Genomic DNA, 20,140 nt, shown 5'->3' on the forward strand with positions numbered 1-20,140 from the left:
AAAATGCTAGCTGTTTCCCTTGTAATTAATTTACCTTACCGACTGTCCCACATGCTTCTATAGCTATGGCTACGTAATAAATATGTCATCCTCTCCATCACTCTTTCTTAACTGGATCCAATCAACCATGTGAATGATTGGATGGGGATGCCAATCCAAACCAGCCCTTAGCAAAAAAGGAAGAAAAGAAAGTCAAAATTCACCCCCTAGGCCTCCCCCACCCATGTATCCCTTTCAAAGTGTTCTTTTTCTTTTTTGAAAATTAGTCTGATTTGAATTGAGTGTTCCATATATAGTGTTTGAACCAGGGTCTATCATTCTCATTGTTTGGAGGACTTCTTTCTATATATATAGATAGCTAGGTTGTTGTGGGTTATTGGTAGGTTATATGTGAAGGCCACTCAATTAACTTTAACAAATTGGGCATTTCCTTTAATAATTTTCAGCACATTACAAAGAAATATTGTTAATAGAACTTGCAATAACCATGGCCAAGGAAATGAACATCAAAGACTTGTAATTTAGACTACCAGAGTCTACCAATTAGATAAGACATTTCATGGACAACAAGAACAAACAGCACATTGGGTAGCTAAGAAATGCAATGAGACCATGTTACCAAGTAAAATTGAAGTAATTCAAACTTAGGTTTACTATAATTACAAATTGCTTCCACGAACGATTAATGAATGGAAAATATCTCAAAAAGAACATTCTAAATCGTGAGGGGCAAATTTTTGGTTCAATCTCTAGGTAAGAATCGTGAAAATAACTTACCTAAGTGGAGGATAAAGACAATCGAGGAACATTTTCTAAACATTTTTAACTTAGTACGATAAGAAAGATAGTGAAGGTAAACAACAAATCAAACGGACTAAGAAGGAAAGAGAAACAAAATACATAATACAAGATTTCGTACCGAATTTGGAGATCGATGACAAATAAAAGCTCGTATATGAAGGAGAACTCACATCGACTTAACAAAGAACCATAGTCGCAGAGAATTCTGAAATTTCAACTCGGTCTAGGGTTTAAAAATCGACTAAAACACTCTTAATATGGGTTGATGCGTATTTTAAATCTATTTATATTATTATTATTTTTTTATATAGAGAGCAATTTTAGAAAATAATATTTTGTCACAATTATTAATGTAATTATAGTTATATTTTAAAATTGTTTAAATAAAATTTACTTTATATATATAAAAAAAATTAATTAAATATTTTTTAAAGTGAAAATTAATCAAAAAATTTAACAGTACAAAAGAAATTTAGATTACTCATTTTTTTGCCAGCTACATTTCTTGTTGATTTTTATTTTATCACTTTTGCCAAAATATAATATGAAAAGGGATTGTACATTTGTCAATGCATAGTAAAATGTGTAACAAGTCTTATATATATATTTGAAATTTGGAATAGACCCATCAAAACGAAATTCCAGTAATTAAGGCTCGACAATCTTTATGTATCCTGTTCAAATGGGAGACCATACTTTATTATCCTTCTTTATTAAAAGAAGATATAACAAATTTAGAAGTGAAAAAAAAGAGAAGGATAGATTTATAATTTTGAGAAGATAATAATTAATTTTGGTAAAAATATTTTAAAAGTATTTTTTTTAATTTTTTATTATTATTATTTTTTAATGAAGGAGAACTAGTATGACACTCCACAGTAATGGCCCCCCGCTTAAACTCAAAGCGCTTTCAGATAGAATCAAACACGTAACATTTTGATCTCTTAAGTCAACTCTCATCACTATGTTACCTTAGTGGGTCAAAAATATTAAAGAGTATTGATATATATAAATAAAAAATAATAATTTAAAATATAGAGTATTTTAGTATTTTAGTTAATGATTTTAGTGATACGATGGATGAGGAGGGAATGAAATGGTGTTTGATTTTGTTCGTTATGTTATTGAGTTAGGTTAATATGTTATTTGAATTTTTAATTTGTTAAATTATTAAAATATTAAATATTTTTAATTAAATTCTCATTTAAATTATCTTAAATTGAAATGAGAGTTACAACATTAGATAAGGTTAGTTTTTTTCTACACAAAAAAATAGAGCTTTCTTGATAGAGGTTTTAGAATTTTTTTTTTTTTTTGAATCTAAGAACTAACATATATGTGACAATTATAATTGTTTGGCTTCAACTTATGATTGAGAATAGTGATTTTTATCTCTTAAAAATTTATTATAATGAGTTATGCTATTAGTTCGCTGAATTTTTTAAATATTTTAATTGATAAATTGAATTATTGAAAAGAAAATGTGTGATACTTTATTTTTGTAAATTAATTAAAACAACCACACAAAAATATAATTGAAAATGTTAAAGAATTAAGTTATATGTCTATACACTTATAATAATTATAATTAAGAATTTTAATTATAGAATAAAATTCTATATATAATTCTCTTACTTTCTCTAATTAAAAAAAATACTTCTAATAATAATTAATATTTAAATTAGATTAAAAAATATTAATTGTAATGTACTTATTAATGATCACAAGTTAGTAATATTCAAGATATAAGAAGAGGTGTTTTTGAAATTACCCTAAAATTTTTTTTATACGATATTTAAATATTATTTATTAGAATTATATTTTTTTTTAATTTATCATATTATTTAACATCTAAATTATTATTATTTTGATTTTATTAATATTATTTTATAAATTCTTTATTATAATTAATAATAAATAATTCATCTGAAACAAAAATTATTTACAATAGAAATAACATTGGAAACAAAATTATCTTTTAATTAGTTTATTATTAACATGGTAACTTATTTTCATTTCCCTAAGAGATCAATGACTAATTAATGCATTCCTTCCTATTTGGTATTCTGGTCAATTTATTCATGATTCCATGACTAATTATTTTTTATTTAGAATTAAGAGAATTAATATACACTCTCCATGTTCCTGCTTAAATTTAAAACACTCTTTTCCGATAGAATTGAACGTGTGTCATTTTGATCTCTTAAAACTAATATCACGAATAACATTACTAATTATTTTCAATACCAGTAAGAGGCAAAGAGCTGTCTTCGCTCTGAAAAGAAGTAATTTCATACTCCAACGGTTGCTGCCCAGAAGAAAAGAATGATATGGGTTTGGGTGGCATTTCAATGGCTTCCATATCGGCCAATAACATTTCTACAACCCTTGTCATAGATGGTCTATGCCTTGGATTTATTTGAATACACCATAATCCAACCATTGCAATCTTCTTCCTAATCATCATATCCTCTTCCTCATCAAGCTCAACAAAATTCTCTTTATGATTCTCCATGATAAGTAGTTTCTCATATACCCAATTCGGAAAGTAGTCATTGCTAGAACTACCCTCTTGTTGTTGAAGATCGAGTGGTCGGTCCTTTGCACCTGCCATTTCTAGCAGCAACATTCCAAAACTGTAAACATCAGATTTGTCAGAGGGCTTACCAAAGTTCCTCATGAATACCTCTGGAGCAATGTAACCTATAGTCCCTTTAGCACCCCCTGGCATGGTTATGGCACTCCGATTTCTTGAATAAGTCATGGCCAGGCCGAAATCAGATATCTTAGGACTGAAGTTGTGATCCAACAATATGTTTTGAGGCTTTATGTCTAGATGCAAGATCCTCACATCACAACCAATGTGTAAATACTCAATCCCATGTGCAACTCCAGTTGCAATTTCAAGCAGCTTTCTTTGTCTTATTGGACCGATAGACCCACCTAACAAGTCCCCAATTGATCCGTTAGGCATGAATTCATACACGAGAGCTTGATTCGATCCATCCCAAGAAAATCCCAGAAGACGAATGATGTTGAAATGGCGAATCATGCTGATGGTGGTTATTTCGTTTAGGAAATCACTACGGTCATGATCTCCTACATAGTTTTTCAACATCTTTACAGCAATTGGTGTTCCATCTCGAAGTGTGCCTTTGAATACACTTCCAAAGCCCCCCTTTCCCAGTTTCTCTTTGAATCCGTCGGTCATTTTATTCAAATCGTTGTAAGTGTAGCTTCTCAATACGCTGGATTGATATGTCTTTATGAACTCCTTTGCCTTTCTCTTAACTTCTACTTTTGCTTGTTTCTTTCTTCCGAAATAGGCTGAACACCACATTACCAGAGCTTTCCTTCTCTTAGTATTGAGTAGTAAAAAAAATACTATTGTCAATATGCTTCCAGCAGCAATACCTTACAGTTACAGACAATGATATAGAGCAAAAAAAAAAATAGAGTTAATGTAAGAAAAAATAAATTCAAAACAAATAGTTTTGGAGAATTAAAAAAAAGGCAGAATATAAACTTTTATTTAAAAATCACTGAACTATTATTATATTAAGATACAGGGTAATATAAAAATTTTGAACAAAAAGCTAAAGTAAAATGCTAGGATGATGTTCAAAATATAAATGAGAGATGATTCTGGCACGATTCTTGGTTTGAGCATAAACTAATTGTTCTTAAGGAACAGTTTGAAAGAGCTCGAATAAGGCGGAATTGTCAAGTTGAGATCATAAATGGAAAATGGAATACCCTTTTGAATTGAATCCCATAAGGTATGAGAATCATAGAATCTATTCTAGCCTCACAATTTAATAATTGTAGGAATTCTCATTGTTGGATGGTTGAACATGATGGAAAGTTCGTTGCAAGTTTGGCTTGGGATACTATTCGGTACAAAGGAGACATTCGATCATGTTGTTTGGTCTCACAAGATTATTCCGAGGCACCAATTCATTATGTGGCCGGCTTTTTGGGAAAGACTTCTTACTTGTGATAGGCTTAAACATTTCATGAACATCCCTGATTCAAAGTGTCCTTTATGTGATGGCAATAAGGAAACTTTGAGTCATTTACTCGAGTGCTGCCATTTTTTCTTGGATTTGTGGAGTAGATTTGTTAAGTCCATGACTCACTCCAACTTTCCTAAAGAGTGAATGGATATGAAGGAAGTTGTAATTATAAAAGCGAAGGATAGTCAATTCTATACAAATGAGTTCAAATGTTGTTTTGCGTCTATTATTTACCATGTTTCGGCGGAATGAAACTCAAGGACATTTTCTAGGGTGAGATGCGATGTTGATAAAGTTTAGAAAAACATTATTTTTTATTGCAATTCCTTCCTTCGTACTTGGAGACGAATACCCAAGAATGAACAAAATTGGAGTTTATGTCAAAATTGAAGCATCGATTATAATGAAGTCACCCATCTTTGTGATTTTAATGCGAGATGAAAACTCATGATTTCTTGGTAGTTCGGTTGTTTAGTTTTTTTTTTTATTGTTGTACTCATTTCATTTATTCCGTGTGTGAGATTTTTATTTTTTTTCAATTTCGTTAGTTAAGACAAATATTTGTTTTGGCTTAATACTAAAACTCGTTGGTTTTATCTTTTATGTTTTTTTTTAATAAGCAAACAGGAAGAGAAGAGATGGATACCTACAAATGATAATGATAATGAGCTTCCATGTATTTGATTTTGATTTTGGTTTTGTCCTGCAAGTAAGTACAACATATATATAACAAGTCTAATTATCATATGAAATGAAGATAATTGATTTGATATAAACCATCATGAATGACTTGTAATAAATTGAAATTTTCTCTTTAAATAAGACTTCAAATTTTAAATTATGATTTTGAATTGAGTTATGATTTAAGAGAGGGAAAAGAAACTCACCCACAGAGGCCATAGTCACAGAAGCAGGCTATATTATTATTATTATTATTATTATTATTTGTAGAAGAAGTTGCATCGTATACACAGCGTCCACCAAAGTCCGTAATACATTTGGTGCATTCCGGGGGAAATTTGATGAAATGGCCCCCATAACAGGGGAAATTCCAAAAAGGGCCCCCGCCTACTAAAGTTGGCAAAAAGGGCCCTTTTGCCCCGCGAAATGTCGGAAATACCCCTTCGGCGCCATTTCTTACGCTCAAAGACGCGAATTACCAATCACGCGATTCATCTAAATCGCGTGAGTTCATCACCGCGATTTAGATGAAACGCGTGATTAGTAATTCGCGTTTTTAAATGTACGCGATTTACCATGCACGCGATTTAATCTAAATCGCGGTGATGAACTCACGCGATTTAGATTAAATCGCGTCCATGGTAAATCGCGTCTTTAGTCGTATATATAATATTTCGGCCCTAATTTAAATCAAAACCACCCCGATTCTCCCTCCCACTCCGACTTCCAAAACCACGTCTTCTCAACTGCCGACTTCCTTCAACATCGATCAAGATCATCGTTCCTCAACATCGTTCCTCGTCCAACATCTTCGACTTTCCACCGTCTATTCGACATCATCGTCTTTCCACCGTCTTTTTGACATATTCCGGTGAGTTTAGGGCTTAATAGTTAGGGTTAGGTGTTGATGTGTATTATTCCGTTTATATTGATTTATATTGATGTATTTAGGGTTTAGGGTTTGGTTCTGGTTTCGTTTATGTGTGTAAATGCTTTTAGGGTATATGACGAGTATTGTATCAGTGTTCTTATTCTGCATGCATGCATTTCACGCTTATTCATTCATTTCTCGTTTAAGAAATGACATTTCCGTTTTTGTTATGTGCTTGTGAAGAAATGGTATTTAGGGTTAGGGTTTAACTTTTGCTGCTTTACTGCACCTTAATAGAATGGCAATGAGACAGGTTTCGTGTTTGTTATGTGCTTCTGAAGAAATGGTATTTAGGGTTAGGGTTTAACTTTTGCTGCTTTACTGCACCTTATTAGAATGCCAATGAGACAGGTTTCGATGTTATATTAAGAAATTTAGTCAACACGTGCTCCTAATTTGCCGTGCTGAATCAAAAGCCATAAATGATCCACACTGTATGTTCACTTTCTTGGACCATATTGCACTTGCTATAGGAAGCAAATATATCTTTCACTTTTACCTTGATTGAATGCATTTCTAAAAGTTGATCAAGTGTTAATATGTTTAATTGGAGGCTGAATCTAGATGAGTGTTCTTATATTGAATACATTGATTGTAAAATCCTTTTTGATGAGTGGATGACTCGGGAATATATATGTGCATCTATACACTAGATGCTATGATTGAACTGGACCAAACTATTTTCTGTCATGATTTATTCTGTTCCATTTTTGTTGTTGGTCTTACTATTTAATTAAATACTTATTTTGTTTTGCTAATTATCATGGTGATCCCATCTTCTTCCTTGTTTTGTAGATGGAGTCCACTACAATACCCGAGTTTGCTGGGAGGGTATCCTGGAAAACCAATATGGGAAATATTGCTGCCAAGTTTGCCAAGATGAATCTAACTGAAAGGGTAGAGGAAACCCAATTCAGATTCTTATTCAAAGGGCACCCGTTACTGCGTTTCTCAGGAATGATTATACACCACATGCTCCTCAGGAAGTCCAGCTCAAATTCTATGGAGATGAAGTTCCTTGTGAATGGAGAAGAGCTCTGCTTCGGGATGAGGGAGTTTGCATTGGTTACAGGTCTCAATTTTGGGAGATTCCCTAATGAGCAAACAATTTTCAACCAGGTTGAAGAATCTCCAACTTTGGTTCTTAAATATTTTAAACGTATTCCACTTATTAGAATAGCAGACCTTCATTCAAAATTCCTGTCCTGCTCTGATAGGGAAGATGCATGGAAATTGGGGCTGGTATACCTTGTTTCCCATTATCTCTTTGCCCTTGACCCGAGGAGGATAATAAATATGAAACTCTTCAGCATGGTCGATGACATCGACACCTTCCTCAATTTTCCATGGGGAAAGGTGGCCTTTAGAGCAACCATGAAGGGTTTGAGCAGAGACCTTGATCGCTACAGGACGCTGTATCTGCAGAAGAAGGATGCCGCCTCGGGGAAGAAGAAGAACAAAGACAAAGAAAAAGATGTCGATGTTTCTTATACCGTATATGGGTTCGCACTAGCCTTACAAGTGTGGACTTATGAGGTGATCCAAACTTTTGTCCCCAATCTTGCAATTAAAACGACGCTTCAAACTGAAGATCCTGTCTGCCCAAGAATAATACAGTACAAATCAAAGAGGAAGAGCACTGCCTCTGATCTTCAAACTGCCCTGCAAGGCACGATTGTTAAGCAAATGGAATTGTCTGAAGAAGAGAAGATCTTATATGCTGGGGATGACTTTGAAGATATGGGAGGTAATGTTTATGATGTCTTTTTTGATCTTGACTGCAGAAAGAGGAAATTTGGAGATATTGACGATGGAGTTCCTCATAAAAAAACTGTCATGAGGAAGAAAAGGCAAATTACTCCAGCCAAAGCCAAAACTTCCACAAGAAGAAGAACCCGCAACCCTACCCCCAGCACCAGCACCAGCAGCTCTTATTCAGTCGAGAGCGCCACGAGTAGAAAAGACGAAGAAGAAGAAGAAGACGAAGACGAAGAATCCTCTCCCCCAACTCCAACAGCAACAACTCCCCACGATAGATGTAGATTGGATCAACTTTCGAAGGAGCTAAATGAATTCAAAACTGTAATGAGAAAGGAACTGACTCTCTTCAAAACTGAAATGAGAAATGAAATAAGGCTCATCAAAACCGAAATGAGAGATGACATAATTCTCATTAAAGGGATGTTAAAGCAACTACAGCAAGGGGAGAATGATGTGGTGAACACTGAGGACAATGATGTGGTGATTTTGGAGAAAGACAATGCTGTGCTTGTGGAGGAGAATGAAGTTGAGGTATGTATTTCTTGTATTTCCTTGAATTTGGATAATTGGTGCATTTCTTGCATTTCGACTAATTGCACAGGCTTTTCTGTTTATTGTAGGATGGACAAGAGGAAGACAATGATGTGCTGATTTTGGAGAAAGACAATGTTGGGCTTGTGGAGGATAATGAAGTTGAGGTATGTATTTCTTGCATTTCCTTGCATTTGTATAATTGGTGCATTTCTTGCATTTCGACTTATTGAAGGCTTTTCTGTTTATGGTAGGATGGACAGGAGGAAGACAATGTTGGGCTTGTGGAGAAAAAAATTGTTGAGGAGGACAATGAAAACGAAGAGAAGACAGTTGAAGATGGTGTTAAAAATACTGAGGTATGCATTTCTTGCATTTGGTGCAATTCGCGCACTTTTCCTAATTCTTGCCTTTGGACTAATTGAAGGGCTTTTCTGTTTATTGTAGGATGGACAGGAAAAAGACATTGTTGGTCTCTTGGAGAAAACCACTGTTGGGGAGGGGGAGGACAATGGCAATGAAGAGCAGACAGTTGAAGATGGTGAAAAAAATTTCGAGGTATGCATTTCTTGCATTTGGTGCAATTCGCGCACTTTTCCTAATTCTTGCATTTGGACTAATTGAAGGGCTTTTCTGTTTATTGTAGGATGGACAGGAAAAAGACATTGTTGGTCTCTTGGAGAAAACCACTGTTGGGGAGGGGGAGGACAATGGCAATGAAGAGCAGACAGTTGAAGATGGTGAAAAAAATTTCGAGGTATGCATTTCTTGCATTTGGTGCAATTCGCGCACTTTTCCTAATTCTTTCATTTGGACTAATTGAAGGGCTTTTCTGGTTTTTGTAGGATGGACAGGAAAAAGACATTGTTGGTCTCTTGGAGAAGAACACTGTTGGGGAGGGGGAGGACAATGAAAATGAAGAGCAGACAGTTGAAGATGTGGAAGAAAATTTCGAGGTATGCATTTCATGCATTTGGTGCAATTCGCGCACTTTGCCTATTTCTTGCCTTTGGACTAATTGAATGGCTTTTCTGGTTTTTGTAGGATGGGCTTTTGTTGGAAATGGAGAAGATAGTTGAAGATGGGGAACACAATACTGAGGTATGCATTTCATGCATTTGGTGCAATTCGCGCACTTTGCCTATTTCTTGCCTTTTGACTAATTGAATGGCTTTTCTGGTTTTTGTAGGATGGGCTGTTGTTGGAAATGGAGAAGATAGTTGAAGATGGGGAACACAATACTGAGGTATGCATTTCATGCATTTGGTGCAATTCGCGCACTTTGCCTATTTCTTGCCTTTGGACTAATTGAATGGCTTTTCTGGTTTTTGTAGGATGGGATTTTGTTGGAAATGGAGAAGATAGTTGAAGATGGGGAACACAATACTGAGGTATGCATTTCATGCATTTGGTGCAATTCGCGCACTTTGCCTATTTCTTGCCTTTGGACTAATTGAATGGCTTTTCTGGTTTTTGTAGGATGGGATTTTGTTGGAAATGGAGAAGATAGTTGAAGATGGGGAACACAATACTGAGGTATGCATTTCATGCATTTGGTGCAATTCGCGCACTTTGCCTATTTCTTGCCTTTGGACTAATTGAATGGCTTTTCTGGTTTTTGTAGGATGGGATTTTGTTGGAAATGGAGAAGATAGTTGAAGATGGGGAACACAATACTGAGGTATGCATTTCATGCATTTGGTGCAATTCGCGCACTTTGCCTATTTCTTGCCTTTGGACTAATTGAATGGCTTTTCTGGTTTTTGTAGGATGGGATTTTGTTGGAAATGGAGAAGACAGTTGAAGTTGGTTGTCACAATACTGAGGTATGCATTTCATGCATTTGGTGCAATTCGCGCACTTTACCTATTTCTTGCCTTTGGACTAATTGAAGGGCTTTTCTGGTTTTTGTAGGATGGGCTTTTGTTGGAAATTGAGAAGACAGTTGAAGTTGGTTGTCACAATACTGAGGTATGCATTTCATGCATTTGGTGCAATTCGCGCACTTTACCTATTTCTTGCCTTTGGACTAATTGAAGGGCTTTTCTGGTTTTTGTAGGAAATGGAGAATGTTGGGAATTTGGAGGAGAAGGTGGAGGAGCAGGTGGAGGAGCAGGTGGAGAAGCAGGTGGAGAAGCAGGTGGAAGACAATGAAGATGATGTTGAAGAGAAGGTTGAAGAGAAGGTTGAAGAGAAGGTTGAAGAGGAGGTGGAAGAGGATTTCGTTGTGAAGAGGGGTAGGAAGGGGGTGCAGAGGGGTAGGAGGGTGGTGCAGAGGGTGGAGGATAATGAAGATGAGGTATGCAATTCTTGCATTTGGACTAATTGAAGACTTTTGTTGCCTAATTCAATGATTTCTTTGTAGGTGGACGATGATTTCGTTGTGAAGAGGGGTAGGAAGGGGGTGCAGAGGGGTAGGAAGGGGGTGCAGAGGGGTAGGAAGGGGGTGCAGAGGGGTAAGAGGGTGGTGCAGAAGAAGGTGGACGATCATTTCGTTGTGCAGAAGAAGGTAGAGAAGAAGGAGGACAAGCGGATAGATGAGGATGTGGTGGTACTGGAAGATGCATCCCACATCCTATTTAAGAGAAAGAGGACGGCGTCGAAAGCTGTACTTAGTCCCTATGTCGTCCCTCGGCCAAGAAAGAAGACGATTGTTGTGGATCCTATGTCGACTTGTAATGAGCAACTGAGGAAAGAGTTCAGGAAAGAATTTGCGAAAGGGGCTACATTTAAAGACGTTCAACTCCCTGATGGTGCTGGAGACCTTAAGTTCTTCACTACAATTCTGAGGTTAAATAAGTGGCTAACTGATGTGGAGATGAATGCAGCAATTTGTCTGCTAAGAGCAAGAGCAGTCGCCTACCCTAAGTCGTACCCGGAGCATTTCACCATCTTAGATTGCCAGTTTGGCCCTTTGGTTACTTCATACTATAACGACTTTGTTGCTGACTCGGTTGATCCAGAAAAACCACATGGCCATACTTTCTCTGACGTCTTTTACAACTACCACTGGGGTAGAGAAGATAAACATATGCCCGGTTGGAGCAGTGTTGATGTTATTTACTTCCCCCTCAACCTCAACAACCTACACTGGGTACTGTGTGTTATTCGATTGCAAGAATGGAGAATTGATGTTTATGATTGCGATCAGACAATTTTCAATGATGAAGAATTAGGAAAATACTTGAAAGCCATTTGTGAGATGTTGCCGCCCTTCCTTCATAAAGCAATGTCTGAAGTTGAAATGGCCAGGTATCCTAACATGATAAATGAAACTTTTAGATTTCATAGAATCCCACACCCTGAAGTACCAAAAGCAGAATGGAGTGGGGACTGTGGCGTTTTTGTATTAATGTATTTAGAGTACCTGACTGCTAAACTTGGCCTAGAAAATTGCATATCAAAGAATATGCAAGTATATAGAGAAAAGTGGGCAGTCAGGTTGTACCACCAGATTTTAGAGCCATGAAGTTGTAAACAATGAATTATTGTTGTATATTGTTTTGTAAACACTGAATTATTGTTGTAACATGTTTTGTAAACACTGAATTATTGTTGTATATTGTTTTGTAAACACTGAATTCACGTGTTTATATATTTAACGTGGTTGTAATAGGTATCATAAAATTCACGTGTATTGTAATGTAATTCACGTGTATAATTCACGTGTATTGTATATAATTCACGTGGTTGTAATATAATTCACGTGTATTGTATTACGCGTGATTCATAACTCACGTGTATTACAATATAACTCACGCGTATTGTAATATTACAATACACGTGAATTACATTACAATACACGTGAATTATACACGTGAATTACATTACAATACACGTGAATTAGCATTGTGCAAATATGCGTGAGTCACTCACTGTATGGCCAACCTGTATGGAAATATCAGTATACAAATTTCAATCAGCATACAATATTCGAAAACCAACAACAATAATCAGTATACAATATTCAAAATTGCACAGACAATATTCAAAATTGCACAGACAATATTCATGTTTGTGGCTGAGATGATGGCGGCTGAGATGATGATGCTCTTGCAGCTCTTGCAGTAGAGGGTGCAGGCATTACTGATTTGCATGTTGCCCTGTTGTGACCCTGACCACCACATGAGCTACATCTTCTCGGCACCTTACGAATTTCACCTTGGGATGACCTACGCTTTGTTTGAGGACGCCCTTTCTTAACCTTAACAGGTGGTTTAAGGCACACTCGTTGCTTGATATGTTCTGGAATATCCCAATACTCTTCATGACAAACTGGATATATTGTTTCCGCGTAAGCATTGACCCACATTTCACTTGAGTAATACCTGAAACATAACAATTGAACATGTGAGAAATAAAGTTAGTTAGATAAATTCAATAGCAAATAATCTAAAGTAAACCTTGAGCAGAACTCATAGGCATCCAATCTATGGGTACGTGAAGCAGCCAGGGCATGAGTGCAAGGAAGACCAGATACATCAAATACCCTACAACTACAACTCATTCCTCTCAAGTCAACTTTATAATCAGATTCACCGTCATGGACATAAAACTCGAAACGGTTAAGTGGATGAACGTTATATAATCTGGCCTTCTCAGCTTGATCACGTAAGAACTTTTCATAATAAAAAGATAAACGTTCATTGTGATTGGAAGCTTTTTCTCTTCGACTGTTAAACCAATCTTGTAATGTGAATCTTAAATAATCAGCTAAGATTGATATGGGATACTTTCTAGCTTCCCTACTTTGACTATTGAAGCTCTCAGCGTAATTACTTGTCATTTGATTGTATCGTTTACCCGGAAAAAATGCACGACTCCATCTCTCAAACCCAATATCTGCCAAATACATAGCAATACGAGGGTCCTTAGCATTGATCTTGTCAAAATGCTGATTAAACTTCAAGATTGTGTATGCTTGAGAAGCCAAACCAAACTCGGCGTGGCAGTGATCGGTTTTGAATTTGGCCATAATATTCATCTTGATATGATATGTGCACGCACCGTGGTCAGCTTCTGGAAAAACAGCACACAAGGCATTGGCGATGCTTGGGTGTCTATCAGATACAAACACGAGATCATCAACCAATCCAATTGCATCTCTAAGTTTTTGCATGAAATAAGTCCAGGAGTTGTTATTTTCAGAATCAACAACGCCGAATGCAACAGGATAGAGTTGTTCATTCGCATCTAATGCTATCGCCACCAATAGCTGACCTCCAACCTTGTGCTTAAGAAAACTGGCATCGACGCACAATACTGGACGACAACAGTTTTTGAAACCCCTAATTGAGCAGCCTAAGGACATGAACATATACCTGAAATGACCGTGCTCATCCGTCTGGATGTCTGTTATGGTACCCGGATTGTTCTTCTCCAACATGTACAGGTATGATGGCAATTTACCGTAAGAATCTTCTACAGTTCCTCGCACCGCCATTAGGGCCTTTTCTCTAGACCGCCAAGCCTTATTATAAGACAACTTTATTCCATAAGTAGTCTGTATGTCTTCCATTATTTTCTTGGGCATGTGGTCATGGTGATGGTCCATGTACTTGCTCTTCATGCATTCCCCAAACACCCATGCTGGTGCTGGCCTTTGATTCTCTTGCCTCGTCACAATTGAACAGGTATGATCTTTTACGAATTTACGAATCTCAAACATTTCCGAGGAATTTACTCTGACAGCACGCAGTCTCCACTTGCAATTCTTATCCAAACATTTCACAACCCAAAGTTCTTTTTTTGACTTCAACACTTTGAATTCAAAATGATTAGTCATGGCATATTTATATAACCTCAGCTGAAGTTCTTTTTTATTCTCAAACAAAGAACCGACTTCCAATCCGATTCCGGTACTTACTGCCTCATGTAAAGGATTTTCACTACTTGGTATGCTACTAGCAACCCATTCACTGCAGCTTGGTTGAGTACGAACAACAACATTGTTTTGTTGTGTACTAGGAATCCAAGAACCGCTTGGATTTGGATTGGTACTAGGAACCCAATCAGAACTACTAGGTTGGGTAATAGGAACCCAATCATCATCAGCATCATCCCCCACATTCAGACGCAAATGTTCATCTTCAATGTCATTTTCAAAGAAAACCTCACGCTGCATCGGGAAGACGTCGGGGTCATCAATTTCTGGAACAGCTACACTTTCTTGAGTTGGTAGTGACTTCTCTACTAAGGATACACACAATGGAGTGCGGTTGTGGACTGAAACTGCTTCATGTAAAAAGAACTCCACATCCACATCTTTTTTTATATCAGTTATATAAGAAAATTTGGCAATCATGCCAGGAGCATTATACTTGGCTTGAAGCAATAAATCATATCTAGATTTGTCAACATCGGTAGCAGAATAAATTTGATCAACTAATTGGGCATAAGTAGAATTTTGGGGAACAATCATACCGCTGTTTGACTTTGCAGAAAAATGAGTAAGATCGTCCGTAGTTTTCCACTCTCCATCAAAGTAAAGAAGTACATGTACTTGAGCTGCAATTGAAAACAGTTCAACAACATCACAAGAATTCAAAAAAGTAGTTATTCTAAGTTGGATTTTAAAAGCCTCCAAATTTAGTATAATTATTGTGTTAACCATAGGATGATGATAGGTAAATTGAGAATTTAGTCAAGGGTACAACACATACAAGTAAATAGACACCAACTAAATAACATCTTCAAATAAGTATTCAAATTGAACAAACTTTGTTTCTTACAAGACTCTAATGAAATCAAGTCTATCAGTACTAACAAATAATAACATATAACAATTGTTAAGTGTAAATGAACTAACTGAAAGAGAAATATGATTGAGTAAAGACTGTTTATACCAAAACCATATATATACCCAGCTTTATACTCTATCAAGTTCAAAATTTATCATCATTGTTAATAAATAAGCCAAGGTTCAATATATAAGAAACAAGCCATAGAAGTACAGGTTAGGGTTTGATGATAAACAATTTCAGATATTATTCTTCCTTTCAATTCAATTCATTTCTTCTATCTGAATCTTTCATCTCTCTTACTCTCTTAGTAATTGATAAACAATTCATTTCAATCATCCACAAATTACCCTTACTTAATTTGAATAGCATTTTAAATATTACATAAACATACCCATTTCGAGAACGAAGAGTAGTGGGTAAGCTGCTGCTGCTCGTGGTCGGGTTGTTCAGGGTATCGTGGTGTCGTCGTAGTCGTCCGCTGCTGCTGCTCGTGGTCGAGTTCTTCAGGGGAGGGTCGAGTCGGAGTGGCGAAAGCGAGAGAAGAGAGAAGGGGAAATTAAGGATTCGTGGTTTTGTTATAAATTAGGGCACAAAAATAATATATACGATGAAAGACGTGAATTGTTATTCACGTGTTTCATCTAAAACACGTGAATAAACTCACGCGTTTTATTGTGAAATGCATTCACGTGTTTCATCTAAAACACGTGAATAAACTCACGCGTTTTAATGTGAAATGCATTCACGCGTTTCATCTAAAACGCGTGAGTTTATTCACGCGTTTTAGATGAAACACGTGAATAGCAACATTGTTCCTTGTTCCTTGTTGTTTGAGTTATGTGGTGAATATGCGTGAATAACAACATTGTTCCTTGTTGTTTGATTATACACAATACACGTGAGTTATGAGGATAAGTTATGATATTGTTAACATAAGTAATAAAGCATAAATAGAAGAATATTCAGTAATATAAACCACCATAAATCATAAATATCAAAATTAAGTATTGTTATAAACCATAAATATCATAAGTATCAAAAATAAGCCATAAATAGAAGAAGAACAGTAAGTCTAAACAACTCCAAATTAAGTAAGCAAATGCTGCAAATCACAAGCAGCAACAGATTGAAGCAACTTTGTATGAGGAACAACATGTTCATCCAATATGCTTGACAAAGCAGCCGCTGTCTCAAAAAGCCAATTGTCGGGGAGAACATCAAAATCCTTTTCTTCAATTGATCGATACCTGCTGTCTATCTCGAAGTATACTATTATAGTTTTCGCATCCCTTGGCTCAGCAAATGGATAATCTGGATTATCCGATTCTTTAATAGTACCACCTCCAGCAACTATTAACTCAATGAGATCCTGTTTGTAAAGTGTGTTGAAATTCCCTACAAATATAAAAATGTAACCGTCGAACAGTTTCGAACGCTGAAAAACCAACAAAGAAGATAATTTCAGTTATCATGCAAAAAAAGAAAAAGTACAGATAGGAGGAATAATACCAAACTCACATTATTCAACAACAGAAGTCTGCCTTTTCTAGGACCACCTTGGGCTCCATGATTATCATGTTTAACCTCATAAGGTTCCTCATCAACACAGTTTTCTGTTTCCAATGATGATTTTATCCCTAAACAAATGTGTATGAAAATAATTTTTAATCTAATTTAACAGACATATGTATGAAAATAATCTTGTTAACAGAGACTCACAATCAATAGTAAGGACCCATTTCCCGTTCAGAATTGCCTTCAATACTTTTTGAGTTCGGCCGCATGCACCATTGGGATCAGTGTAAGCAATAACATGAGTTACATCTTCTCTCCACTTCGGAGACACCCTTGCACCAAAAGTGCGAGCAAATTCAACTATCAACAACTGTGTAAAACAATAATATAATGGTTATTACATACAAAACTAGTTAATATGGACATAGTAGAGAGAATAGAACATACATTATTTTCAGGTGATAATTGATTGGGACATAAGGTCATAACAGTGTTTGTTGCCTGCATATTATAAAAAAAAAAGAGTTGAACGAACTGAGAAAACAATTTTATTAAAATCCATTTTAATACATACCATTTTGTTGAACGAACTGAGAAAACCACACGGCAGCTCCTGATCTAAATACTACAATATCCATCATTATAAACAGCAGAATATACATCAATAGCTAACCATACAATATTCATGTAATTGAAAATCAACAATCAATCAGTATATATAGGAAAACCAAACCTTAAACCCTAAATACAACAATATCCATGAATATGAATGGCAGAATATACATCGAAACCTAACCCTAAACATAAATACTATAATATCTATCAATATAAATGGCAAAATATACATCAAAACCTAACCATAAACCTAAATACATCAATATCCATTATAAACAGCATAATATACATCAAAACCAAACCCTAAACCTAAATACATCCATATAAATGGCAGAATATACATCGAAACCTAACCCTAAACCCAAATACTTCGATATACATAGGAAACGGCATAATATACATCAAAACCAAACCTTTACCCCTAAATACACCAATATCCATGAATATAAACGGTAAATATACATCAAAACCTAACCCTAAACCCAAAAACTTCGATATACATAGGAAACGGCATAATATACATCAAAAACAAACCTTTAACCCTAAATACATCCATATACATGAATATAAACGGTAAATATACATCAAAACCTAAGTCTAAACCCTAAGCCCTAAACTGACCTGATGATGTTGAAGAACGATGATGTTGGAAGGATCCCGATGATGTTGAGGAACGATGATGTTGAGGAACAATGATGTTGAGGAACGCTGATGTTGAGGAACGATGATCTTGATGGATGTCGGCCGCAGTCGGAGTGGGAGGGAGAATCGGGGAGGTTTTGTTTAAAATTAGGGCGTGAAAATTATATATAAGACTAAAGACGCGATTTACCATGGACGCGATTTAATCTGAATCGCGTGAGTTCATCACCGCGATTTAGATTAAATCGCGTGCATGGTAAATCGCGTACATTTAAAAACGCGAATTACCAATCTCGCGATTCATCTAAATCGCGTGAGTTAATCACCGCGATTTAGATGAATCGCGAGATTGGTAATTCGCGTCTTTGAGCGTAAGAAATGGCGCGGAAGGGGTATTTCCGACATTTCGCAGGGCGAAAGGGCCCTTTTTGCCAACTTTAGTGGGCGGGGGCCCTTTTTGGAATTTCCCCTGTTATGGGGGCCATTTCATCAAATTTCCCCATTCCGGCAGATTCTGCCATTGCAGCACAAACCCCTCCCTCAAAACACTCGAAAGCCATGTCGATTGATTGCCGCCAAATCTAATCTTAGGCAAGCTCGCACCAGAAACAGGAAAAAACGCATGTTGGCAACCGTCTGGCGTTTTAGGTACCGCCGGTCCAAGTTGCGTCGAATTCCATACATAAGCCCAACTTCCCTCATTGCATTTGAAACTCCCCGCAATTCCATCGACGGCGGTCCTGAGTGGACATTCAAAGATGGTTAGATTGACGACTCCGCTGGCGAAGGTGAGCCCAGTGTGGGTCCCCCCAAGCGGTATACTTAAATTTCTGATGTCATTGCATGATCCCGATTCAACGCTCTCGGTGAAGCGTTGATCGAAGACGGTTAGGAGCCTGTCAGGGTCGGTGAAGATGTCCTTGATTTCATAGAGGTTGCCAGACAATTCGACCTTGGGCAAGTCGGACTGATCGCAGTAGATCTTGAATAGAGGAAGGCCGCAGCTGTACTGACCGGTAGTGCCGAAGGTGTCGGAGTTTGAGAAGGGGAAGGGGAAGCTTATGTTGCCGCAAGAGAATTGTTCGCACCGCTGGTAGATGTTAACTATTTCGTTTTGCTTGCCTGCTGCTGAACCAGCAGAGATCAGTTCGATGATGATGATGATCAGTACTGAAGAAGAGCTCAAGATTATTGCAATTGAAACCTTCATTTTTGGCTTCCCACGAAATCATGATACACCCAGCCTCCAAACTTGAATTTTCTTCTTCCAAAAATGTCTAGTCAACCAGGTCAATGCCATGGTCAACTAGGCTAAAAGTTGGAATCAAACTTGGCAACTAATGTGCAATACAAGGACAAAGGCAAAAATGCTTTGCTTAGATTTTTTTAATTAATAAGAAGCTTGAGCTCCTCTATCGGAAGTGGGAGGGTAACTGGACTCGAGAGTCGGGATGTATTTATTTTCTACTATTTTTATTTTCGAGAATGTTTTTAATATCATTCCCGCCATATTCGGTTTGGTTTTCTTCGTTTAAAAAATTTTGGTAGGACATCGTTAATAAAATATTTAAAAATAAAAATAAAATTATATAATTAAATTTTTTAATATAATATATATTATAATATATTAAAAATTTATATTATTATAAATAAATATTTTAATTATATTTATAGTGTTCGGGTGAGATCGAGGCGGGGCGGGGTGAGGGACACAAATATCATTCTTGTTTCATTTCCGTTCGATTTTGGGGAAAACCGTCCCAAACAAGACAATTCGGTTCGATTTTCTCATAGCGGTTTCAAATTGCCATCTTTACGACAAAGTGTTAAAATAATATCAGTTTGGACCTAAATCTTAATTTCTAATTTTATTTGTGTGCTTTTCTTCAGGTTTTTATTTTCAG

The 20,140-nt window shown here is 36.3% G+C and overlaps 2 protein-coding genes across 2 annotated transcripts; both read right to left on the reverse strand.

Moving 5' to 3' along the window:
• Nucleotides 1-3,031: 3,031 nt before the first annotated feature.
• On the reverse strand, nucleotides 3,032-4,141 carry LOC124916294 (rust resistance kinase Lr10-like). Its single transcript, XM_047457019.1, has one exon. It carries the CDS (start codon nucleotides 4,139-4,141, stop codon nucleotides 3,032-3,034), a length of 1,110 nt encoding a protein of 369 aa, XP_047312975.1.
• Nucleotides 4,142-5,700: 1,559 nt separating this feature from the next.
• On the reverse strand, nucleotides 5,701-19,481 carry LOC124916645. Its single transcript, XM_047457389.1, has 2 exons — nucleotides 18,745-19,481; nucleotides 5,701-5,829 (listed from the first exon to the last, which is right to left on the reverse strand). Exons 1-2 carry the CDS (start codon nucleotides 19,444-19,446, stop codon nucleotides 5,701-5,703), a joined length of 831 nt encoding a protein of 276 aa, XP_047313345.1. The 5' UTR covers nucleotides 19,447-19,481.
• Between the last annotated feature and the right edge of the window lie 659 nt (nucleotides 19,482-20,140).

This window comes from Impatiens glandulifera, chromosome 9 (genome assembly GCF_907164915.1).
Source record: "Impatiens glandulifera chromosome 9, dImpGla2.1, whole genome shotgun sequence".
Taxonomy (NCBI): Eukaryota; Viridiplantae; Streptophyta; class Magnoliopsida; order Ericales; family Balsaminaceae; genus Impatiens; species Impatiens glandulifera.

Excerpts from the sequence above, each read along its gene's own strand:
- LOC124916294 (XM_047457019.1), bottom strand. The coding sequence starts at position 4,141 with ATGTGGTGTTCAGCCTATTTCGGAAGAAAGAAACAAGCAAAAGTAGAA.
- LOC124916645 (XM_047457389.1), bottom strand. The coding sequence starts at position 19,446 with ATGAAGGTTTCAATTGCAATAATCTTGAGCTCTTCTTCAGTACTGATC. Across the intron at positions 5,830-18,744 it reads TGCTGCAATGGCAGAATCTG|CCGGAATGCACCAAATGTAT; the intron begins CCGGAATGGGGA and ends ATCAAATTTCCC.